The sequence below is a fragment of the Amblyraja radiata genome, chromosome 17 (genome assembly GCF_010909765.2).
Source record: "Amblyraja radiata isolate CabotCenter1 chromosome 17, sAmbRad1.1.pri, whole genome shotgun sequence".
Lineage (NCBI taxonomy): Eukaryota > Metazoa > Chordata > Chondrichthyes > Rajiformes > Rajidae > Amblyraja > Amblyraja radiata.
Genome location: NC_045972.1, coordinates 7,290,895 through 7,310,899, shown reverse-complemented (window position 1 = coordinate 7,310,899; position 20,005 = coordinate 7,290,895). Strand labels below are relative to the sequence as shown.

The window sequence follows — 20,005 nt, the reverse complement described above, 5'->3', positions numbered from 1 at the left end:
TATAATCAATGTAATCTCATGATCGCGCATCTTTTGTCGAAAGATACAGTACAACTGGCCAAAAGATAAATTTGCAATGCTATGCGGACGACAGATGGCACAATGGGCTAAGTGTTCGGCTGGCAACCGTCAGGTAGCCGGTTCGAATCCCGCTTGGAGTGCATACTGTCGTTGTGTCCTTGGGCAAGACACTTCACCCACCTTTGCCTGTGTGTGAATGTGTGTGAGTGATTGGTGGTGGTCGGAGGGGCCGTAGGTGCAGATTGGCAGCCACGCTTCCGTCAGTCTGCCCCAGGGCAGCTGTGGCTACAGAGGTAGCTTACCACCACCGAGTGTGACTGAGGAGTGAATGAATAATGCGATGTAAAGCGCCTTGAGTATTAGAAAGGCGCTATATAAATCCCATCCATTATTATTATTATTATTATAACATAGCACTTTTACAAAGTGACCTAATGTAGAATTGGCTACTTCTGGTGTAATATTTTTTATAATACAACATTAATATACCTCGATTTACCATTTTCTGAGAAATGTACAATAGCTCCTATTCTAATGTACCAAAATCATTGTCCAGTGATTAGTGAATGTCAAGTATTGATCCAGTTCGTAACAGTACTTGATTGTTTGGGAACCTTTGCTTCCTTTTGTTCACATTTTTATTTCATTTTTGTCTGAGGCACTGCCAAGAAGAGCAAAATACTCTCCAAAGAAGAAAGGAGAATAGTAGCTTTCCATGAGTCTGGACATGTCCTTGTGGGCTGGCTTCTTGAGCATACAGACGCTGTTTTGAAGGTTTTGCCATTTTTTTAAAACATAAATATGATTCACATTAATACAGGTTTTTATAGACGTATAAATAATGTTGCTATTTGAAATAGCTAATGAATATCACAAACACCATAAGCGTCTTCCTGAATGGCTTAGTTGAATTACTATCTTGTAGTAAACTGGTCTGTCTCCTGGGAATAATGACACTGTCACATTGTACTTGCTTGTAAGCCGATTACTAAAAAGTATTTAACTGGCACGAATGCGTAGTGGTTTTATGTATATGAGGTTGGCATCGTGTCCTAGTGAAGTTGAATCTTTACCATTTAATTTGTTGATATCAATTAACAATGGGATGGATGAAGAAAATTACTATTTCAAAGCAAGAGTGAAAAGTAGGATGAAAAGATTAGTATTTAGTGAAGTGTTAATGTGCAAATACAGGCAGGCTGGTGGAGATAACAACACTAGATATTACAATGGTGAAGAAAGTGCTGAGGTTTAAATTAAAAATTGTTAACATATTCGGCTCAAGGAAGCAAACTATCTACTTGTGGTAGGCCATTTAGTCAAGTCCATTCCTTTTTACGCCCAATGGCAATGAGTAGAAACCATAGCATAGAACTTGAGAGCAGAAGTAATGTTATCTGTTAACCCCCCTCCCCCCCATCTCCTCCATCCCAGTTGGGGCTAATAAAGTGGAGCTGATCCTTGACATATAACAGACCAATTAGCCCGTGGGAAAATAAATATGAACCTCCTTTATTATGTTTAACTTTATAAAACATGATGAAGTATAGATTTTTTAAACTTGTTTTGAACAATTCAATTAATGTTTTAAATGACAAAGGTGCAGTGGAAGTAAATCCTGATCTGAGAATGTTTTTCTGTAGGTTTCTATAACACCAAGAACAAATGCTGCACTTGGATTTACACAGATCCTGCCACAAGAGCAGTTCCTTTTTACCAAAGAGCAGCTATTTGAACGCATGTGTATGGCTTTAGGAGGACGTGTTGCAGAAGCTATTACCTTCAATAAAGTCACAACAGGTATAATTTGAATAATCCCAGATTTGTTCATATTTTCATGGTTCTTTCCCATCTGTACTGTGTTCTGACAGACTAACGTTCTGCATATTCACCATTCTGGTTATCCAAGTTCTCTGGCCAATTACTTTTATTGGCTATCTCTTTGTGTCTTCGGTAATTTTTCATCCCCTCTGGCTGAGAGTATTGGAGACCACCACCTTGGTACTTAAGGCACTGAAACTGGCGTGTGGAAGGGCATAAATCAGGACAATGTTTCCTCTTGTCTTACAGCACCCTCCATAATGTTTGGGACAAAGACCTGTCATATATTTATTTGCCTCTGTACTCCACAATTTGAGATTTGTACTAGAAAAAAAAAAATCACATATGGTTAAAGTGCACATTGTCAGATTTTAATAAAGGCCATTTTTATACATCTTAGTTTCACCAGGTAGAAATTACAGCTGTGTTTATACATGGGGGGGGGGGGGGGGGGAAAGGAAAAAGGAGGAGGAGGAGCCCGAGGGCTGAGGGATGGGAGGAGACAGCCCGAGGGCTGAGGAAGGGGAGGAGACAGCAAGGGCTAACAAAATTGAGAGAATTCAATGTTCATGCCCGCAGGATGCAGATTCCCCAAGCGGAATATGAGGTGCTGTTCCTCCAATTTCCGGTGTTGCTCGCTCTGGCCATGGAGGAGACCCAGGACAGAGAGGCCGTGGGCATCTCGTGCAGTCTCAGGGAGAATGTGCAGACCATACATTGCAGATACAGTCAAAACTGAGCCCAGACCCCTGAAGCTGAGAGGCAGCAGCAATAGCCATGTGCCACTATACTGCCCCTTTTAAAACTCTATAAGCTACTTTAGTCTCTGAGCTGCTCCACCTATATGCTCCTGCCCGGTGCCTCCGGTCAGCTGATCAGCTGCTCCTTGAGGTACCGAGGTCTAAGCGGAAGCTCAGAGGGGATAGAGCCTTTTCTGTTGCTGCTCCGGCACTCTGGAACACCTTGCCGCTGCACATCAGACAGGCCCCCTCACTGTCCATCTTCAAATCCTCCCTAAAAACACATTTTTATTCTTTGGCTTTCGACACTGGCTGAGGCATTGCTCCTGTTTTTAGTGCTTTTAATGTCTTTTAATTTTTAGTGTGTTTTTTATAGTCCTTCGTTTTACGGTTTTTAATGGTTTTTAATTGTTTGTAATAGCTTTTTGTTCATGAGTTCTCATGTACAGCACTTTGTGGCAACTGCAGTTGTTTAAAGTGCTTTATAAATAAAGTTATTATAAAGTTATTATAACATTTAGAGACAACAGGTGCAAGCTGAATGGGTGTGCGAATAGGCTACAATATTGCTTGTTTACTTTAGTATCTGGGAAGCTAACCCCAGTTAACTTCACATACTGAACTAAAGTATAACTGCTTTCATGCTGCAAGTTATTCTACCCCCCCCCATATTTTGATTATATTTTATGTCCATAAAATTAATCTGATATGCTTAGAAGCCAGAAAAAGAATACAGACAGTGACCTACTGAACAAATGCAATAATGTTTATTCTGCAGGTGCTCAGGATGATTTACAAAAGGTTACGAAAGTGGCTTATTCCATGGTAAAATGCTATGGAATGGTTGAAGCAATTGGTCATGTTTCATTCCCCGATACAGAGGAGAAGGGCGTAATGGGTCGACGGCCTTTCAGCCAAGGACTTCAGGCGCACATGGATCATGTAAGTATAAAATAATTGAGCACTCCCAAAGTTTCCTTTTTTGCCATCTTGTATAGAGGATGTTTGGTTGTAATGAGAAGTGAAATTGAGGAAATCAGGAATGAGGTATTAAAGTTAACTAAGAATAAATCTGAATAATGGATATGTATTCTTTTTCATACAGTTTCACTTTTGAAAGCCACTTGACCTTTGTGTTGTAAGTTTTTGTGACCAGGCTTCACTTGAATTGGACTGGGACAAATGTCCTCGTGAATTAGATAACTATGGCTGCAGTAGATATGGCTTTAAGTTAACTAATGGGACTATCAGTTCTATTGAGAGAATTTATTTTTTAAAGTTAAAAGACAGTAATAGTAATGCAGGTTGGCAAAATAACCAGAATCTGTCAAGAAGCGACTGTGCAAATAAACACAAGCGTCCTAATGGAGAAAAATGATACAAAGACAAAGTTTTAGGTGCTTGACCTGGATGAAATGGTGTAATTGTAAGAAGGTAGGTGAAATAATAGCACAAATAGCACTTCATCAAAAGAATAAAGGGCCTGTCCCACTTACGCGACCTTTACAGGCGACTGCCAGCACTCGTGATAGGTCTCCAAAATTTTCAACATGTTGAAAATTCAGCGGCAACCAGAAAGACGCTACGACTCTTTGGAGACCTCTCACGACCATACAGGCTGTATGGTCGTGAGAGGTCTCCTATGGTCGTGAGAGGTCACCTGCGACATGTCGCCAGGGGTCGCCTGTATGGTCGTGAGAGGTCTCCAAAGAGTTTAAAAAATGAGGTGATGTCATAGAAATGTACAGAATTATTAAGGGGCAAGACAGGGTAGATATGGAGTCAATGTTTCCTCTGATTATGAAATCTAGATCACAAAGCAAGGGATCAGCTACTCGGGGACTTGAGGGTTGTGGAACTTCAGTTGCTGAATATATTCAATATATAGATTATTAGATCTAGCTCTAGGAAATCCAGGGAAAGGGCATTAGAAATGAGAGCGTTGATATGAAAGATCAGCCATAATTTGTGTTGATTAGCGGAGTATGCACAAGGAGTCCACACCTGCTTCTCTCATGAGTGTTCTTAGTCTGGTATGGTAGCAGATATGTTTCTATATTTGTAGATCTAGAGATGTAACGTGTATTTTTACTAATGCTGTATTATGGACCGGATTATGGAAATTTTTCACTTTATTATCCTTTAGGTTGACTATTTGGTTGAATCTTTTGCAAGTACTATGAACTTAGTTTTCCATCATAGTGCTATTATTACAAACAAACAAAACAAAAAAAGTTGAGTAGGTGTTTCATAATTGTTAGTTTACACCTTTGTCATAACTTCAATTATGCTCCATGATTTATTTTTTTCTTAATTCTATAGGAAGTCAATTTGTTGGTGGCTCGTGCATACAGACACACAGAGAAACTGATCATGGATAACAGGGACAAACTTAATAAAGTAAGTTACTGCTTATTGTGCAATTGAACCGAAAAATAAAGAGAATTGAATGAATATTTTGTCTTTAGTAAGGTACTACTAAAGACAAAATATTCAGTCACAATACCTGATAGGATTCCTTTAAATGCTGTAGTTTATCTTGAGTAATGGTGATAATTGACATCCAGGGTACAGATCCAGTTGCGTAACTAGTAGTGCTGCTGTTTTGCAGCACCAAAGAGCCAGGTTCAGTCCTTATCTCTGTCTGTGTGGAGTTTGCACATTCTCCCTGTGACTGTGAGGGTTCTCTGGTTTCCTGCAACATTCCAGAGATGTGCGTTAACTGGCCACTCTAAATTGCCCCGTGTGTATAGGTAAGTAGTAGAATATGTGGAAATTGATAAAAAATATAGTAAGAAGAGTTTGTAGAGAAAATTAGTGGCCTATTCGGTTAGCTCTGTGAGCCAATAAAGAATAGATGGTCCGAATGTCCCCCATCTACATTATAAGAAAATATAGACTTTAAGCTCTTTTTGATCCATACTGAATCAAAAGCGGCACAGCGGCACAGCGATAAAGTTGCTGCCTTACAGCGCCAGAAACCCGGGTTTGATCTGACTATGGATGCTGTCTGTACAGAGTTTGTACGTTCTTCCTATGACTGGGTGCTCCGGTTTCCTACCACACTCCAAAGATGTACAGGTTTGTATGTTAATTGGCTTTTGTAAAATTGTAATTTGTCCTTGATATGTAGGATCGTGCTAGTGTACGGGGTGATCGCCGGTTGGCATGGACTCGGTGGGCCTAAGGGCCTGTTTCCACGATGTATCTCTAATGTCTAACCAATGTTCTTTCTGCCATATTTGGCATCCAATGCCCATGAAATATGGGGATCTAGGTACTTTGTACTGTCTAGCTCAAGAACAATCTGAAAATATTTTTTGTATCTCTTCCTAGTAGAAAACGTGCAGATTTCCAACTTTAGTTTTTGCAGGGACAGAATCAGTTTATGTATTTTGTATTATGCATTAGTTTAAATATTCTAATTTAACTCCCTTTTCCTGCAGGGAATCTGAATCTTAGTTATTTCACTTACGTATTGCTATTCCAACACAGAGAAAACTTAAACACATTAAAAAAAAATTATATTTGTATCAGTTTCATAACAATTATATAGAGAAAATGCTAATGTCATCTGTGTTTACCTAGTAAGATCGGTTTGGATGAAAGTGATATCTTAAAAAATATTTTTTGGAGTTGAGAAATGAAGCGGTTCGTTTCTGCAAATCATTTCCTTAGTTAATTTTATTTAACCAGGTGCAGCTTTTGAAGTCCTCTGATTTCTGAGAAGAGAAATCACCTGGCTATTGTATTCAACTTCAAAAGCTACACCTGCAGGAAGTAACATTTGCCCATTTTAGATACCAAAAGTAGGAATGTGCATGTTAGTCTTTTTTTTTTCTCCCTGAGTTACCTCCTTAGAAGGTTTGACCCTCATTGCTATGTGCTCCCATTTACACTCTCCCTGTTTATCCAGGGCAGCCACAGGTGTTTACTAGGGTGCTGGCTAAAAAGCATTAAATGTCCTCAGGGTTTCAGAAAGCTGGTTTGCACCTAAACTTTAATCTCTAGTCATTGTCCATTCTGTCAGCCCCAAGTACAGAACTTGCTGAAACTAGAGCTGCATTTACAATATAATTTTATGATTATGAATTTGGCTGAATGTCATGGGTGATATTCCATGGGTAAATTGTGCAAAAAGCTTTCCATTTCCATAATATGTTTGTATCCAGGAATATACTTGATAAATGGAATTAAGAGATGATAACAATATTGCAGGTTGGAATTTGTCTTCATATTACAAATTACAAACAAGATTGGGAGAATAGTGGAGACTATTATTCCAGTGAGTGATCTTGCAGAAAGTGGGTAGAAACAGATGAGATGATTCTGGATGAGATCTCACCATTGTCTCGCATAACTGAAGCAAGACCTGTCTATTTTTGTATTCAATTTTATTAGCAATAAATGATAACATTCTGTAGCTCTCCTAATTACATGCTCCTGCAGATCATACACAGATCTGCATTCTCTCAAGTCTAGATAAGTTGCTTCTCATTTATCTCCAAATTTAAACTTTTTCTCTTTAGTTTATCTGTTCAAATTCTGCCAAAGCTGAAAATACAATGAGAGCATCGTTTCAATCTAATTTCTGATGTTGGGGTGGTAATTTGGTTTGTGTCATGACTTAAATAATGATTACAGCTTATTAATTCATTTTCAGCTTGCAAATGCCCTTGTGGAGAGGGAAGTTCTAAATTACGATGACATTGAGACACTTATTGGGCCTCCACCCCTTGGCCCAAAGAAGAGAATATCACCCCTGAGTTGGATAGGAGCTGAGAAAGAGAAACAAGATACGGGAGAGAATGAGCCTCCTGCAAAACATCTACCAGACCGTGAAATAAACATACATCCCATTTAACTTGTCTGGTGATTGCTGCTATCTTGCATTTTGAAGGATGACAAGAATGTCGGCAGAACTAAGATTGAAGGAAGCAAAAGGATGGAGTTATGATTTGATTGGAATTAAGTACTGGGCATTTTTTTATTTATTTATTTTTTTTTTAATTAATAGTTTTTTATTGGAGGGAAAAAATAAATTAAAAAATTCACAGTACATCTGATGTATGGCATTACATTTTCCTCCATTTTGTTTTTTATAAATAATAATAATAATAATATAAACAAAATAACCCTAACCCACCCTCCCTAAACACCCCTTGGCAGCTTATTTTTTCACAATCCAAATATATCACAAAATCAAATGCACTTTTTAACAATAATAAAGTAACAAAACAGAATAAAGGCGGATCCCCACTTACTGTCAAGTGTCCTCAGTCAATAGGTAGTTCCTTTAGACCCTCAAAGTATGGATAGGAGCTGAGAAAGACCCTATCCTCAAAGTATGATAAAAAGGGTTCCCATTTCAAATAAAACTTTTTCACAGACCCCCTCAATGTGAATTTAATCTTTTCTAACCTTAAAAAAAACATGACGTCTTCCAGCCAAGCAGCGGCAGATGGAGGAGTAGTAGATTTCCAGACCAGCATGATTCTCCTACGGGCCAAAAGTGATGTAAATGTAATGATATCAGACTGGGTTGTATTTAAACCCAAGGTTTTATCTGTTACACCAAATACAGCTACAAGCGGGCAAGGTCTCACTGTCATCCCAAGGACTTCACTGATGGTTTTAAAAACCACTGCCCAGTACTGGGCATTTCTAATGACTGGGGCATAGAAAACCTCAGCTGACAGCTCAATACACCATCAGATGCCATCTTTCAGATGTGGAAATAAACCAAGATACTATTTTCTCTCTTAGCTGGACATAAGATCTCATTGTACTCATTTAATGGGGATGAGGTAATTAATTATCCCCGTTTACAACCTGGTATTTATTCTACAAAAGCAGATTATCTTGCTATTGTGGGATATTTGTACAAATATTGGCTGCGGCGTTTCCCACAAGAGTCTCTAGGATGACTTGAGCCATGAAGTACAATCAATAAATACGACAACTTTAAACATTGATTTAAGTAAATGGAACAAAAATGGGAAACAAAAACAAAAAACATACCGATGCTGGAATGTTGAAATAAAAACAGAAAATGCTGGAAATACTCAGTGGGCCAGGCATCATCTGTAGAAAGAGAAGTGGTTTAATGTTTTACGTCAAAGATCCTTTATCTATACTTTTTAACTTCAGAACCTAAATATGGTCATGTGCCAGAGTGGATAGGCACAATGATTAATTGTCACATAGACCAAAATCATCCCCTCTTCTGTCCAGTATCTTTGGTTATATCAACACATGAAATATGTAAAGCCTTGCTTTATGTTTCACTGGCACTTTGCATTGACCCCACAAGGGAATTTTGTTTCCTCTAAGGGAAAATGATGCATGCACTTCAGTGAGTTTTCCATTGTCAGATTTGCCGACCATTGGCTTTTTATTGGAAGGTCATTTATAACAGAAATACTTTCAGTAATATTCCATTAATATGTTTGTTACCTCTCATTCAGGAACAAGTTTTCATATTTTCTTTGCACTAGGACATGGACTTGTTTATTAATTACTCCACCAGTAAATGGATGATGATTAAAATTGCTTTTGGAAATTACTTCTTGTAGTCTTAACAAAAAAAAGGGTTGTAATGGGTACATTATACCCAAATGGGTCATAGTATTTGTACAGTAAAATAATACATTTAATATTTGTTATGCAAAATGTGCTATTGCACCAATTCTTCCAATTTCATTGAAAATTGTTAATTGATCTAAAACCTTGTCCAAGTTTATTAAACCGATTTTGAACATATTGTTGATGGGGCATTTCAACAACCCAATTAAGATAATTTCTGATACTTTAAATTTATGTATAAATATATTTTGTATAACTGTTAGATTAGTAACATAGGTATATATTTATCAAAAAATGGTGGGTTGTACCTTCAAAAGAAATATCAAGCTGTGTCCTAAACAGATGTAAAAAGATTCCATTGCCCAATTTCAAGAATAAAGGTAAATCCGGTACCCTGTTCAATGCTTCTCCATAAATACAACCAAGTTATGCTAATGTTAATCAATCCTCGTTCAACCTTGTTCAGGACAAATTAGCAACAGGGATTTCCCACAAATGCAACAATTACTACATTTCAGAATATTCTATTCGCTACTAATTACTCGGGGCTGTTTTGGTTCTTTGAAAACACAGGTATAAATGCAGGCTACGTTCGTTTTAGTTAAAGTGCAAGATCTGCTGTTGATCTGTTATGGGTTATGGTAAATTGAAGCAGATCCAAGTCATTTCAGAAGGAGGGGTTGATTATCGTTACTTACTGTATAACCAACCTCTTGAAGCATGCATTACAACGATAAAATATCTTGTCCTATAAGTTCATCCACTTATGAAAGATCCTAAACTTGGTTACTCATCTGAACTAAGATCACTCTTGGATTTTCTTTAGAACAACAAAGCAATATATAGCACTGTATGTATTCATGCATTGCAACCAGCAATCTGTTAACATGGATGAATCCAAAATCGTGCCTGTTTCCAGCTGTTTTTCATAAGAGTAGCATCTTAAATATTTTAGTGTGTGTGCGTGCTCATTGTACATCGACAAAAGCTATCCTATACACTTAGTTACTTCTTATGCAGTCGAATAGACCAACACTTTCTCTATTTTCTTATGATGTCTAAGGTGATTTTGGTCATTGAGTCTATGGTGGCTCACAGGGTTATCCAATTCTCCACTCATTTCCCCCTACATTATCATTAATTTACCCCAGATTCTAATACTAACTTACAAATAATTTGGCTAATATAATAGCCAATCAACCTACCAAGTTGTGCACCTTTGGGATGGCGGGAGAACAAGTGCATCTGAGGAAAACGCATTGTTACAGTAAGAACATAAAACCACCATATAGACCACACCACAGGTCAGGGCTAAGCCCAGACTGCTGGAACTCTTCATCAGCTACTATAGGAACTGTATCGCTCTGCCAGGTCCCACAAATTATTATTGTGATTGAAAGAGGGATGCTTACCAGGCTATTATGAAAACCTGTAGGAAAGAACTGCAGATGCTTGTATAAATCAAAGATATACACACAAAAAATGGAGTAACTCAGCAGGTCAGGCAGCATCTGTGGAGAAAAGGAATAGGTGACGTTCCGGGTCGAGACCCTTCTTCAGACTGAAGAGCCAGGGGAATGGGGAATGCAAGATCTAGACGGCACATAGAACAAATGAATGAAAGATATGCAAACTGTAATGATGATAAGGAAATGTGGAGCCCACAATGGTTCATTGTTGGCTGTGGGATTGGTGATAACAATTTATACAGACCGTTAAAACCTGTCCCCCTTGTGCCTGGTACCATAACAACAGTACCACTAATAGGCAGACTGAACTACAATTGAACATCACATTGGGTCTGCTATTTACAATGTGGCATTGCAGTGGGAGCTTTTTTTAAATTATCAGTTTCATGCCAAATATTCCATTATGCCACTTCCAGAGTAGAACTCTTGAGTGCACTTTTTCAAAAGACAGAAGTAGTACACCCATAATAGTTGACCATTCTGTAGATTACCACAGCGAATACACCTCATTGGCTGTAGAAGACTCAGACTCCTGATCATTTATGGAAGACATTTTATAAATGCAGGCACTTTGAAAACATAGAATCATACAGCACAAATACTTGGTGATGAGGAAAAACAGGGTCTTGTTTTTCACGACGAAGGAATAAGGAAACTTACGTTACAGCCCTCAGTAGATTGAAGGCCCCGAGTGGAAATCCCATCTAAAGTAGATGACAGTTTGCCATTTTAATTCCGCAACTATGCAGAATTTCACCAACTTCACCACTAACTTCCACCCTGCTCTCAAATTAATTTGGGTTATCGCAAACACGTCTCCCCTTTTTCAACCTCCCTGTCTTCAAAATAGGGGACAAACTATCTACTGACATCTACAAACCAACTGCCTCCCACATCTACCTTGACTTCCTTCCTCCCACCCTCTTGCAAGAAAACCACCCCTTACTCTCAATTTATCAATCTCCGCCACGTCAGCTCCCAAGATAAAGGGCCCGTCCCACTGTACGAGCTAATTCAAGAGTTCTCCCGAGTTTCCCCAGATTCGAACTCGGAGAATTACGGTAATAGCCGCTCGTGGGTTCTCGGGGCTCTCGTGGACATTTTTCAACATGTTGAAAAATCTTAACGAGCTTACCGCCTTTCCTGAGTACCTGCCGTTAGCGTTACGAGCCGCTAAGAGACATCCCGAGCTCCGATGTACCCGCTACGTACATTCTACGTGCTTACCACGTTTTAAACTCGGGAGAGCTCTTGAATTACCTCGTACAGTGGGACAGGCCCTTAAGGCTTTCCATTTCAGGATTTCCATCTGAGATGCCCTCTTTCATCAGGAAATGTGGCTTCATCCCTGCCCTCACCCGCGGCTCCTGCAGTCCTGCTCTCATTCCCCAATCTCCTCGCTAACCTCTCCATCAAACACGTCATTCTCTGCCATTTCCACCACTTTCAATATGATCCCACCACTAGTCACATCTTGCCTTTCGACAGAGACCACTCTGGAACTCTTTGCTTCGCTTTTCCCTCCCCACCCAAACCCATTCCCATGCACTTCCCACTGCAACCACAAGAGATTGTTAACATTCGCACTCTGTCTGCCAACGTCTGCTGGAGATTCTCGTCTTTTTAACCTCCCCCCCCCCCATCCAGATGGAGGTTACGTGTTCTTCCTGTGAGTGTACAGCCTTCCACGACCTTTCTGTCCTCAACCTCTTCCACTGCCAGAGTGAGGCTACACGCAAATTGGGAGAACAACATCTCATATTCTGTTTGGGGACCCTTCCGTTCAGCAGCATGAACATTGAGAAGAAACAAGGAACTGCAGGTGTTTGTATATACCAAAGATAGATGCAATGTGCTGCAGTAACTCCGTGGGTTAGGTAGCATCTCTGGAGAAAGAAGGATGGGTTGGGACCCTTCATCAGAGTGAAAGTAGAGGCGGGGGAAGGGGGGGGGGGGGATTGAGAGCTGGAGGCAAGAATATACCAGGAACAATCAGGGCTGGCCACAAATGACCTCAGGCGGGGCAGTGCCTGGTAAGCACATTGTTGGCCGGGGAAGGTGTGATCTCAAGAGGAAAACAATGGAGAACTGTGGAACTGGTAAAACAACTGGAGGAGGGGAGGGGAGGTATTTAGCAACTGGGAGATCCCATTGTCCTTATACCTCCTCCCTTGACTCCATCCAGGGACCCCTTTCAGTTTAGATAGAGTCTCACATGTACCTCCTCTAACCTCATCTACTGTTCCCGATGTGGGCTTCTGTACGCCGGGCGTGACCAAACGTAGACTCTTTGACTCTTTCTCCGAAGGCCTACGGGATCTCTTGGTTACCAACCATTTCAACTCCACTTCCCACTCCCACACTTGGGCCTCCTCCATTGCCAGTGAGGCCACACACAAATTGGAGGAACATCACTTCATATTTCGCTTCGGTGGCTTACAAGCCAGCAGTATGAACATTGAATTCTCTAATTTTAAGTATCTACTACTTACTCTTCCCTCCCCTTCCCCCCTACCCCTCCTCCACCCCTGCCGTTTTACCAGTTCCACCATTATCCACATTGTTGCCCTTGTGAGATCACACCTTCCCGAACCAACGACGGGCTTACCAGGCATTACTGTACCCGTCTGAAGAAGGGTTTCGGCCCGAAACGTCGCCTATTTCCTTCGCTCCATAGATGCTGCTGCACCCGCTGAGTTTCCCCAGCAATTTTGTGTACCTTCGATATTCCAGCATCTGCAGTTCCCTTTTGAACATTACTGTACCTGAGGTTGTTTGTGGCCAGCCCTGATGGGCCCTGGTACTTTCTCATCTCCAGCTCCTCCATGTCCTACTTTCAATTTGAAGAAGGATCCCGACCCGAAATGTCATCCATCCTTTTTCTCCAGGGATGCTGCCTGACCCGCTGAGTTACTCCAGCACCTTGTACATATCTTTAGCATGAACATTGAATTAAATTGCAAGGAAACGCCCCTGACTCCTTTATCTACTCGCATCTCCCAATCATTGGCTTCCCGTAACCGGCCGAACTCGTACCTGTCTGAAAACGTCCCTCCTCTACCTTTTTCTCCCTCATGGATAAATTGATTAGCCACACTCTCTGTCCTGATACCTGAATTCACTTGTGCTCTCCTCCTCTCAATTGCTGCAGCTATACACTTCAAGACCCGGTTAAGCTGCCAAGTATACCGACCCTGAGAAAGGCTAGTCCTACATCCTGACAAAATATGCTCAACGTTGCCACCTCTGAACACGCGACATGCCGGTTCCCCACCTACTCATTGTTTGAGGTTCTGCGGTGATGGCAGCACATCATGAATAGCCCTTATAAGGAAGATAATGGCAAAACCAAAAAGATAATCACAATTCTCCAACAACTCCATGAAAGTACTATGGTCAGAGTAATGGATGGAAGACAGTCTTCAGACCCATTCCGGTTTGCCAATGGTATAAAGGCTATGTGCTTGCCCACACACTGTCTCGTATGATGTTCTCTACAATACTGTTGAGCTTACCTTGATCAAGAAGAAGGAATCAACCATAGATGTAGGACTGATGGTGTTCTTTTTAACTGAAGTTTATGCGATGCTGGGAAACAATGTTCTGCACCATGGTAATGTTATTTTAGCTCTACCTTTTGTACTTGTGTTTGGCATGATAGGATTATTGTCATAGAGGCAGGAATAGGCCCTTTGGCTCAGCTTTGCTATGCCAACCAAATGCCCCATCTAGGTAGTCTACTCATGTTAGGCCCATACCCCTCAAAACCTTTCTCCTCCATGTACTTTTGAATGTTGTTATAATACTTGCCTCACCTACCTCCTCTGGCAGCTCATTCCACATACCCATCACCCTTCACGTACAGCTTCATCTGATTTGTTTGGACAGCGTGCAAACAAAAGCTTCTCAACTGCACCTCAGTACATTGCCAGAATGCCAATACCAGTACAATGCAGTTACTTTATGGACTCCTGACCGAGGACAAGCAATCTTGTGGTGGTCAGTAAAAGAGATTTTAAAATTCTCCTGGAACATCCGTGAAGAGTTTCCACAGTGACACACACCTCTGGGAACAACAAGCATTGGATCGCCTGTTTGCAGAACCCGCTTAAAAAGCGGTGTTGGTTTAGAGGAGGAAGGTGGAATGGAGGAAGCATGGAGGAAAAGAAAAGTTTGAAAATCGAGAACCACTACAGCATCCCTACGTCTCTGTCATCTGTGTGGAAGGAACTTTCGAGTCTACAAAACGACACAAAGTGCTGGAGTAACTCAGCAGGTCAGGCAGCATCTCTGGAGAAGATGGTTAGGTGACATTTCAGGTCGAGACTCCTCTTCAGACTATGTCAAATCCAGATTATTTTAAACAGCCATCTCTGTGTAAAACTAGGCTAGATGTCATGGCCTTACTTGAGAATGAGTGATGAACAACAAAATTGAACAAATATGAAATTGCATGAATTATCAACTGAATAAATATGAAATAGCATAATTGTATGATACAACTAATCCAGTCAACAGATGTAACATATGCATTTTTCATTTTCATTACAATTTTTGTAAATAAGACTGGATCTGTTGGACAGTGCAGTTTAATGAGCCAACTTTGGAAGGGGGAGACATTTGTTTTTCATTTACCTGAAAATTAACATTTTGTGTAAATACAAATATTACAATGATAATTGTATTGAAATTTGAGTTTTTCCCAAATAAATTGCTTCATCCCACAAACTTCAAAAAAAAAATATTCTGTTCATCTGGCAAATTTAAAGTCAGTAGATTATTATACAAAGTTCAAATACATCAAATATACAATATTAGGAGGAATAAGGGCTTCACTTACTTTTCTGCAGTCGGAAATTAAATGTCAACAACACCTTTGGAACCTCAGGATACCGTAAAATGCATAACGGTCAATTAAATACATTTTATTGAAGTGTTGCCACTGTGATGCTGACTGAGATAAATAGTTTTCAGGACACAAGAGCTTTTATGTTCATCTAAGAGTACAGAAGGGTGTGTTTAACTTTGCTTTACAAAGTAAAGTTCTGACATTCTGAAGGCTCATTAGGACAAAAATATTTTTTGTGACTTGGATGTCAGCCATCTGATAACTATTCAGTCATTATCAATCCCTCTGGATCAAGGATAATTTACTTCCCCACTTCCTCTCTAATTTCTTTGAAGCTAACGTGGGATCTGCAGACTTTGCCACAGGCGGGTGACTGAATGGGTGGCCAATATTGGATATTGTGCTCCACTGCGGTTTCAGATGGACTTCTGCGTGTAGTCATGCGAAGCAACTTGAGGATCTCAGTCTCATCCCCAAATACTGCCTGACAGTGCCGGTCTTAGGAGGTGCCGGGCCCAATTGGGAACAATTTTGGTGAGCCCCAGGTTCCCAGCCAAGGTCTGTAGAATCATAGAAATACAAATAAAGTCTATTATAGACTTTATATCTCTATGGTAGAATGGAAAGTAATCAAAATGTGCGCTTTAAGACTGCATGTGAGTTAATGGACCAAACAGATCTAAGCTACATCTATATCTATAATATGTCTGTGTGTCCGCACGAGAATCTCGGAAACTACTTTACCGATCTGGACCAAACTTGGCATGGATAGCAAGTGTCATGTGGGGATCTCAAAAAAACTCCAACCAACCCGATCTGACACACCTGACCTGCCCCGACACGCGTGAGAGAAAGAGACAGAGACTGACGGTCAGTATGGACGCACACACGTAGAAAAGACGTATTCCCTCCTGTGATTTACAGCTATTTTGATCCTTAGGTTCTCTTTCATTATGGCTTACTTTTCTCTGCATCTAACCTCCCTCCGTTCCTCCACACAGAGTTTGAAAAGTCGTATCCCATCCCACGTATTATAGCTAATTTTATCCTTATGCTTATCCTTATTTTATCCTTATCCTTATCTTTTACTTGATGTTTTAGGAACATTTTGTACTGCTCTTTACAGTAATCTTCTGAAAATTAGTGACTTCATATTTCAGATATATGGTTTATATCCTGGTCACTAAAACTTACCTAATTTATGGGTCTGTGACACAAAATTAATCAGCTAGTAGTAATGTCCAGTCAGCTGTGTTCACACTCGACGGAAGGGAGTTTCACACCCGGAGATGGAAACAAATGTAAATCAGACGGCCTCTAGAAACTTTCGTCAGTCACCATGCCAAAGAAAACGTTTTTTAACAATGCGAGCCGGGAGTAGATTACTCTAGCGCGGAGCCCCCTCAGGCTCGGGGCCTAATTGGAAGCAATTGGTCCAATTGGCTTAAGGCCGGCCCTGCTGCCTGACCTACTGAATTACTCCAGCACTTTGTGTTTTACTTAAGATTCCAACATCTATAGTTCCTTGTATCTCAAACATGACTTTAATTAGTCCTGGACCAGAGATTTCCATGAATCACTGAGGATGCTGCACTTTTTCAAGGAGATTTTGAAAACATCCTTGAAACGATTCTTCTGGTTATCTGGTGATGAGAGCGAGCATGGAAAAAAAAAATATATAGGAATGGGATTGTAGTGCTTCACTGCTGAAGTTGTTGGCCTGTGAAAGGATGCTAGTGTTGGTTCATTTATTCTACCAGGAACTTAAGGAGCTGGCATTAGGTATTGGTATTGGTTTGTTGTTGTCAACTATACAATTAAAAACGTTGCTTGCATGCTATTCAGTTAAATCATACAATGCATGAGTACAATCAGGCCAGACACAAGGACAGCAGGTGCAAAGAGATAAATACCAGAGTGCTGAATATCGGCTTACAGCATTATAGTGTTACAATTACAGAGAAAGCGCAGATTAAAAACAAGTGTAAGGGCCACAATGAGGTAGGTTGGTAGTTTGGAACTACGCCCTTAGCTTATAAGAGGGACATTTAATGGTGTAACAGTGGGGAAGAAGCAATTCCTGAATCTGGTGGTATGTGCTTTCAAAGTTTTGTATCTACTGCCAGATGGGAGAGGAGGAAAAAAATGCGATGTGGAGTGCAGATGGTCAATGGTGGGGAGGCTGTTCTGTGTAATGGATTGTCATTGTTCAAGATCTGGCCCACTAGCATGTCATCTGCAAACATGTGCATTGAGATAGAGCAGAATTAGGCTGCACAGTCGGCAACAACACCCCACGTGACGCTTGGATAGCCTAAAATCGAGTAGTATGAATATTGAGTTTTCCAATTTTAGTGAACTACATAACCCTCCCATTTTCCCTTCTTCCCCCACATAATCCCCTCCCTTCCTTCTACCCCCCCCCCCCCCCCTTGTGCCCCACCTGGATTTGCACCTTTTTCTTCCATTCCTCTGACATTCCTTCCTCTAGCTTCACAATTCTCATCTCTGCAATCCTTCTGTCTCACACCTTCTGTCATTTCATCTCTGACACTTGTCTTGCCATCTGCCTATCGGGAACCCTCCTCACCTGTATCAATCTGTTACGTGCCAGGCTTTGTCCTTCCGCTCCTCTCTTCCAGCTTTATCCCCACCCCCTGCTATAATCAGTCTGAAGAAGGGTCCCAACCCAAAACATTACCTATCCATGTTCTTCAGTGATGCTGCCTGACTCACTGAGTTAATCCAGTAAATTGTGTCTCAGTATCATGGTGTCAGGACAACAATCTTTCCCTCAATGTCATCAAGACAAAAGAGCTAGTTATCAACTTCAGGTAGCCTAATGGAGTAATGCCCCAATTAGAATTAATGATGCCAAACTGGAAATGGGTGAAAGGTTCAAGTTGCTTGGCATTAATATTACCAGCGATCTTTCATGGACCAACCACATTGAGGCAACAGCCAAGGCGCACATCATTGCCTCTACTTCTGTAGGAGACTGAGGAAATCTGGCATGTTTCTTGATTAGTACGGGTGTCAGAGGTTGTGGGGAGAAGACAGGAGAATGGGAGAGATAGATCAGCCATGAATGAATGGTGGACTTGATGGGCTGAATGCCCTAATTCTATCACTTATGACCTTATGTCTCTTATCATTGTTACAATCTTCTCCAGATACACCATAGAAAGCAAACTGTTGGGATGCCTGACAACTCAGTTTGGGAACAGCTCTGTCAAAGACCACAAGAGAGTTGTGGATATAGTTCAATCCACCACACAGACTCCCCACCAATTACTCCACACTTCATGCTGCCTTCGGCTAGCAGCCAACAAAAGCAAGGCACACTGGTGCAGACGGTTTACAAAACAGACACAAAGTGCTGGAGTAATTCAGCGAGTCAGGCAGTATCTCTGGAGAGCATGGATAGGTGATGTTTCGGACTGGGATAAGCCTATGGATCCTGACCCAAAATGTCACATCCATATTCTCCAGTGATGCTGAGTTACTCCAGTGTTTTGTGTCCACCTTCGGTTTAAACCAACAGCTGCAGTTCCTTCCTGTACATGCCGGTTTTTTTTATTGTACTTTGAGCCTGGAGAAGGGTCTCGACCCGAAACGTCACCAATTCCTTTTCTCCAGAGATGCTGCCTGACCCGCTGAATGAGTTACTCCAGATTTTTTATGTCTATCTTTGGTTTAAACCAGAATCTGCAGTTCCTTCCTACACACGTTGTCTTTTTTTAATTGTACTTTGAATTTGGCTTTATTTAAGTGTAGGATTATCAGCTTTGATTGAAGAGCTTGGAAACAAAGATCTTCACTGTACCTCAGTAGAGAGAAGGTGGGAGACGATGGTGTAGGGAAGAAAGCTTGGAGCACAGGAGACCCCGGGGGATGTACCTCTAGAAAACAGGTACACCCTCTTGGAAGGCGTTGGGGCAGAAGACACTGCCAGTCTGAGCAGCGGACAGGGCTGCGAGTCAAAACGTGGTGCTGAGGCAAAGGCGAAGTGACGGACAAGTCAGGCACAGCCGTGGTAGTAGGGGACCCCATAGTGAGAGGTACAGACAGGTTTCTGCGGCAACAGGCGGGATCCAAGGATGATGTGTTAATTCCCTGGTCTCAGGGTCCAGGGCGTGATTTTGAGGGAGTGCAGCGTATGTTTTTTGCTATTGAGTGACAGCAGCGTAGGTTTACAAGGTTAATTCCCGGGATGGCGGGACTGTCATATGCTGAGAGAATGGAACGGCTGGGCTTGTACACTCTGGAGTTTAGAAGGATGAGAGGCAATCTCATTGAAACATATAAGATTGTTAAGGGTTTGGACATGGTAGAGGCAGGAAACATGATCCCGTGGATGTAGTGTATCTGTACTTTCAGAAAGCCAGAATGGCAGGCAGTGGCAAGTGGAGTGCTGCAATGTATGGTGCTGGGGCCGCAACTATTTACAATATATATTAATGATTTAGATGATGGAATTAAAAGTAACACCAGCAAATTTTCAGATGATACAAAGCTGG

The 20,005-nt window shown here is 41.0% G+C and overlaps 1 protein-coding gene across 1 annotated transcript in view; it reads left to right on the top strand.

Annotated features, from left to right (window-relative positions):
* The window catches only part of spg7 (SPG7 matrix AAA peptidase subunit, paraplegin), a 49,249-nt gene extending 39,685 nt beyond the window's left edge, over positions 1–9,564 (top strand). The window contains exons 13-18 of the mRNA XM_033035668.1: positions 680–795; positions 1,665–1,821; positions 3,361–3,524; positions 4,905–4,982; positions 7,246–7,553; positions 8,233–9,564. Coding sequence (XP_032891559.1) covers positions 680–795; positions 1,665–1,821; positions 3,361–3,524; positions 4,905–4,982; positions 7,246–7,446 — 716 coding nt within the window. The 3' untranslated portion in view covers positions 7,447–7,553; positions 8,233–9,564. The remainder of the gene's footprint in view (positions 1–679; positions 796–1,664; positions 1,822–3,360; positions 3,525–4,904; positions 4,983–7,245; positions 7,554–8,232) is intronic.
* Positions 9,565–20,005: the final 10,441 nt, after the last annotated feature.